Source organism: Tympanuchus pallidicinctus, unplaced genomic scaffold (assembly GCF_026119805.1).
Source record: "Tympanuchus pallidicinctus isolate F22 unplaced genomic scaffold, pur_lepc_1.0 scaffold3, whole genome shotgun sequence".
In the NCBI taxonomy this organism is placed as follows: Eukaryota; Metazoa; Chordata; class Aves; order Galliformes; family Phasianidae; genus Tympanuchus; species Tympanuchus pallidicinctus.
In genome coordinates, this window is record NW_026294747.1 from 3,303,907 (window position 1) to 3,309,775 (window position 5,869).

The 5,869-nt window shown below is 50.8% G+C and overlaps 1 protein-coding gene across 2 annotated transcripts; it reads right to left on the minus strand.

The window, feature by feature from the left end:
- Nucleotides 1-692: 692 nt before the first annotated feature.
- DBX1 (developing brain homeobox 1) lies at nt 693-4,437 on the minus strand. 2 transcript variants are annotated; one of them, XR_008209522.1, is made up of 5 exons: nt 3,802-4,437; nt 3,476-3,577; nt 2,022-2,224; nt 996-1,920; nt 693-883 (listed from the first exon to the last, which is right to left on the minus strand). XR_008209522.1 is itself a non-coding variant. In XM_052695690.1 (4 exons), exons 1-4 carry the CDS (start codon nt 4,148-4,150, stop codon nt 1,549-1,551), a joined length of 1,026 nt encoding a protein of 341 aa, XP_052551650.1. In that variant the 5' UTR covers nt 4,151-4,437; the 3' UTR covers nt 693-1,548. The 2 variants fall into 2 exon arrangements, 1 of the variants encoding a protein (XP_052551650.1); XM_052695690.1 differs by having other exon boundaries at nt 693-1,920.
- Between the last annotated feature and the right edge of the window lie 1,432 nt (nt 4,438-5,869).

The following is a 5,869-nucleotide window of genomic DNA, read 5'->3' on the forward strand; positions in this document are numbered from 1 at the left end:
CCATGGCCAGGTGGTATATCTTGATTATTGTCAGCCCCAGGCTTTTAATATTACGTCAAAAAAACGGGTCAGTCTTGGATGTGAGTTCTTTTGGCTTTTCAAGGTCCATTGCGTAGTAAAGCAAGTATAAGTGAGCAGCATTGCCTCTTCTACCTCTAGCTTATGAGCTGGGGCACATGGAGCCACCAAGCTGCACAATCTTTTAGGTACAAAGGTAGCCAGTTCTGCAGACCTTAATTAAAAGCACCTTTTTTTTTCTTCTTTTCTCTTTTTTCTTGACTGTTAGATCACTGACTCCATCTCTGTGCTATTTTTGCATGTTCAGATGCCTTGCTTCAGCTTTGTCTTATGAACATTATTTTCTTAGAACAGGCCCTTATCTTTGTTTATCTTACCTTATCAAATTACTGCAGTGTTGCTAAAAAATGGTTTTATTTTGTTTCCCTATTTGGTCCCAGGCTCAACCTACACCAACCTGCAAATGGGATGCATGCATTGCTGAATGGCCGAGCTTGGAAATCTACATTCTTTTATTTGGTAGTCATTCATTTTATTATATATACACATATTTAAAGTCTGTACATGGTAAAATACAAAATAAAAGTTTCTTTATAAGTTACACGTTTAAGCAGCTGCATTTGTTTGTAGTTCAGCCATCATTTAATTGAAAAAAAAAAAAAAAAAGGAAACCTTATTCAGCCATTGCTACAGTCATTCACAATAACCTTGGTATAAAACATCCATACAGAGTAAGTGTACAAAATAGCGTACAGTTCATATAAGCTGTGCAAAGACAGCAAAGTTCAGTCAAAACCAAAGAGGCATATCCCCTTTCCTCTGTCCACAGCACATAGCAGAAGCCAAGCGGAAAGCAAGCACAGGCCTGTGGGCAGAAAAGTGAGTTAGACAGTGCTGCATCTAGAGAAAGGATGTGTAAATTAAATGAAAAAACACCAACAGAGAAGGTCCCCACTACACAAGGCACACTGTTATACCTGAAGGCGATTGTGGTGGTTCCCATGGGTCTGTGGCAGGGTGAGGGTGAGGAGGGGGCAGTGGTTTGTCTGCACATCTCATGGACATCCTTTGCCCTGGGATGAGACGATCACCAGATCACAGCAATCCTCAGGTTCTGAGCTCTTGGTAGTAGCTGGGAATTCAGTTGGAAGGTGGGAAAATGGCCACAGCAACTGCAATTTGTTGGCATTGGTGGTGTTTTGTCTCTGGAAAAAATATTTCCCTGCTATAAAGGAAGGAACTGTCTGCTCCTTGCTTTCAGGCTGATGCAGCTAATTGAGCAAATATTGGTGGTTAAGCAGAGAGGAATGGCTTTGAAGAGGTCAACAGACACCGTGGGTGTGAAAGCCTTCTCGTGGGACAGAAAAATCAGGAATACCTGGAGCAGGAATGCTTATGGCCATGTGATAGGGAAACTGCCCTGGAGAAGCACGTGGACATGCAGGTGGGACATCACCTCTTCAATTTATAGCCCTCTGTTATGTACACCTTCGCAATGTTCCCATGTGACGGTAGGAGCAGGTGGGCAACCTAAGAGACCGTTATCTCTTCTTCTTCTTCCTCCCCTTCCTCATCCTCTTCCTCTGAGTCCGAGCAGTCTGAGGGTTTGCTGGGGCTGCTGGAGTGGGATGGAGAGGGAGGTGTCTGGGGACCCAGCCTGTCCCGCAGGTGCTGCGGGGCTGGGTGGTAGGGCAGCAGGTGCCGGGGGCTGGGGGGACATGCCATGGGGCCTTCCTCCTCTTCCTCCTCCTCCCCTGAGCACTTCTTGCCAACGTCGCTGAGGTCTGGGTGGGGGTTGAACTTGGTGGGTAGGGTTTGCTCTCTGCAGCCACCAGAGGAGAGGAGCTCTCTTTCTTTGGAGTTCCTCCACTTCATTCTTCTGTTCTGGAACCAGATCTTCACCTGAGGGTGGAGGAAGAAACTCAGAAACAACTCAACTCAGTAACAGGGGGAGCAGGGAAGGCCTTCAGTCCCATCCCAAGGAAGGGGCACGGAGGTCTCACCTGTGAATCCTTGAGACCCAGCTTGGCCGCCAGCTTCTTCCTGTCGGGCTTGCTGATGTATTTCTGCTTCTGGAACATCTTCTCCAGTGCCTTGCGCTGCACATCGGAGAAGACGGCGCGGCGCAGCATGCCACGGCGCGGCTTACCGCGGGCGGCCAGCGGCCAGGAGAAGGTGCCAGGGATGGGCACGACGGCAGAGGCAGCTGCAGGGCAGGAGAACGGGCTGAGCGGGGACCACGGCCGCCAACCCAGCGCCCGCAGATCCGGGGCCCGAAGGGAATTTTACGCTCAGATGGCCATTGCCTTTCAGCGGGCCATAACTGGGATTAAGGCCATCAGCTCAAACGTGGGAAATGGCTCGATGGTGGCCTGTTTTGTTGAGGGATTCAAAGGGCTCCGGCCTCAAAAGGCGAGGCGCGGCACACCGGCTGGGGTGGAGGTGTGGGAGAAAAGCTTTCCCTCTCAGTTGTGGGTTTTTTTTTTCAGAAGCTTTTATCATTTCAGGCATTTTCTTAATGCTTGAGATGAAAATGAGGACTTTTCTGGTCAGAACAAAACCAGCCCCTTTGGACTCAGTTTTGATCAATCAGTATTCTTTTTTTTTTTTTTTTTTTTTTTTTTTTTTTTATATATTAATCTCTCTCCCTCCCCCCAAGTTGGAGAATTCAATCCGGAGACATGAAAAGTAACAGCTAATTAGCACACTGCCTGGCTCCCCGTGGCATTTGTATGATAAAAAGGGCAGAGTTTCCTCTTAAAAAAAAAAGTAAAAAAAAGTGTGGTGGTGGGGAGAACCTCCCCAAGAGAGACAGAGATGCTAATGAAGCGTGAATGGTAATTGTGTAGTAATGAACTAACAGAAAAAGACTGAGGACAAGCAGCTAACGCCATATATTATTGGAACAAAAGAGATTTACACTTTCAAACTAAACACAACGGCATGCCGGGCTCCTCGGGAGAATACTGATGGCACAATCGTCTCTTTCCCCAAATCATTTTCATTAAATGGACATGAAAAGCTATTTATAAAGCTCAAGTTGTTTTTGTTAGGCTATTCACACGCCGGAGAAAGGGAGCAAACTCCATTATCCGGAGGATGAATGGAAGAGCTGGGGTTATTTTTTCCTCTCTCTCTTTCCCCGTTTTTTCTTTTAAACTAATAGCTTGTGTAATTAGATTTAAAAGAAGAAGAAGAAGGGAAAGTTCTCCGCATGTCCGCAAGGGCCGCCGCCAGGCCCAGGAACGCGCGGCGGGTGCACGCGCGGCCCCGCGGGAACGCGCGGCTTTGCGCGGGCGCGGCGGGCGCTGTCCGCTCCGCCAGTGGTGCTGAAGGCGACGGCGGGGAGGGAGGGAGGGAGCGGGCGTGAAGAAACGGGATGGTGGGCAGAGGAAAGTCGGTTGGGGGGAGAGAGCGCAGAAGCCGGGGGGAGGGGGAGGAGATTTTCTAGACCTACCTGGAAAATAGGAAGATCTGATGAAAGGCTGGAAGGATCCTTCAAAGTACGGAAAGGAGAAAGTCTTTGGAGGGACGCTTTGAAGCAGGGCAGGAGAGGACTCTAAGTGAAGAAATAGAACGAAATCATGAGGGCTGGCAGAGGATCGACCCGGGAGAGCTCGGCGGGGCTGGGCTCGCTCTGCCGCCTGGCGCCGCGTTCCCTCCCGAGCAGAAGCCCCGGCTCGTTCGGGGTCCGCCGCTGCCCAGCCCCTTAAGTAGGCGGCGGCGAGAGGGTCCTCCCTGCCCCCACCCGCTCCCTTCTCTTCCCCCGGCGGAGCCGCTTACCCGCGCGGGGGGCGGAGGACAGAATGGCGTTGACCCCGAACTTGAGGAAAGTGGAGTCACTGCCGGAGCTTTGGGGCGAGCAGATCCTCCTGGCCGCCGTGCAACCGGGCAGCTCCGGTGTCCCCGAGTCCGTCCTGGGTGCCGAGGCCGGGGGTGACATGCTGCTGGGCGGGGGAGCGCTGCGGGGAGGGTAGGCGCCGGGCCGGCTGATCCGGATCAGGTCCTCCACCAGGAAGCTTGAGTGGCTGGAGAAGGCGGACTGCAGCGACTGCGGCAAGGTGAGGGTGGGAGTGGGCCGCAGCAGGCTCGGGTAGACGGCCGGCGGAGCGATGAGGCTGGGGAACATCATCGCATGGGCCGTCCGTCCGTCCCTCCGCCTGCCTGACTGTCCGCGAATAAAGATCCCACTGGCGAGCCGGGGCAGGGTTCTCTGTGCCCTTCCTCCTGGATGCGGGGTTTTATAGTGGCCAGTCCCGCTCGGGCTCTTTCAGCGGTGACAGCCCCAACAATGGGGTTCAACAAAGTTCTCCACTCGGGCTTCATTCAGCGGCCGCTCCGGGGCTGCCCATTGGTTCGGGGCTGCAATTTATGATTGGATTAGGCTTCATAAGCACCCCGCGCACAATGGCCGCGCCACAAAGAAAGTGTAGTCATCAATTTTGCATATTGACCGCCTCTTTGGAATACGTCGCTCCAAAGGCTCCCAGCAGGGTTTTGTTCCGAGGCAACACACACAGGCTAATTAAATGCCTATTTAAAAGTTTCCAGTGACATCTTGCCTCATAGAAAGGGAATTATTTAAAGAAAGCACTAAATTTATTTGCCTCTCCCCCGCTGAGGTTAGGAAATAAATCAATAAATATTCATCAAAACCGTCAGAAAAGCACTTTTTTTTTTTTTTTTTTTTTTTTTTTTTTGGTTGCGCAAAACACAAATGGGAAAAAACACAGCATTAAACTACGGAGGGAGGAAGGAAATGTTCTGAGCGTGGTTCAGATGTGTTCTGCTCCGTGCTTGCAGTGCTTCGGGCATGGTGTTGGCGTGGTGTTGTTGGCGTGGTGTTGGCATGGTGTTGGTGTCGGCACGGTGTTTTTGACGTGGTGTTGGCTATTTTTTCCTATCCACGCGTTTGAAGTCGGCTATAAAGTGGATCTGCAGCTTTCACTTCTACTTTCTGGGGTCTGATACTCATGAGGGTCCTGCTCAGGTGCTCGGGCTCAGAGTCAGAACTCGCTCCAAGAAAACGGGAGAGTTGAAAATAGCAAAGATGTTAAGAGCGCAGTAGGAGCAGAGCAGCCACCGCAGGTTCTCAATATGTCTGTCCTCTTAATCTCACGCGTACTAAGAAGAGGGGTAAGAGCTCTCCCCGACCGTGAAAACGAAGGGAATGCTGCGGTGTTTAGGAAGTAAATCGGCCCGAGCTGGGCCGGCTCTGCGCGCACCGGCAGCCGAGTTTCCCCGATGTGTGCGGGACCGGCCCGCCGCGGGGCATCGGCAGCAGAAAAACGCGAAATCGCGTATTTTCTGGCGGATTGGGTTCATTTTTAGCGGCAGAGATGGAAACGGGCGCGAGGGTATTTAGTTTCCTTTGGAGCCGGGGGATGAAAGCGAGTATTGAGAGCGCCCCACACCTGATTTCTGTGTTAAAGAATATAACAGATGTGTTAAATGTCCTATGTTTTAAAAGCGCCCCATTCAGCCCTTTGGTGGGGCTGAACCTTAGCGAGCAGAAGTGTGCAGCTCAGCCATGCAGCCTTGATCCTATTAACCATGAACTAACTGTCACCTTCAGCTGTTTTCCCTTTTTACTTTTTAACACAAAGCTTTCTCAAAAATCTTATTAACCAGCTTTATTTCTCCCGATGCTTTTTGTCCGCCCGTTTTGTGCCAGTGATCTCCATGTCGATGCTTTAACCATTCAAGAAAAGTGCATCTGCGATTTATATCACATTAAGGAAGAAAGAAAGTCTGTTAAACCTCTCCCTCGATTCAAATCAAAAAGTTATTTACCAGAGGATGGAATCGGCCCCCGAGCTCGAGCGATGCTGACACATCTCCGGGCATCTGC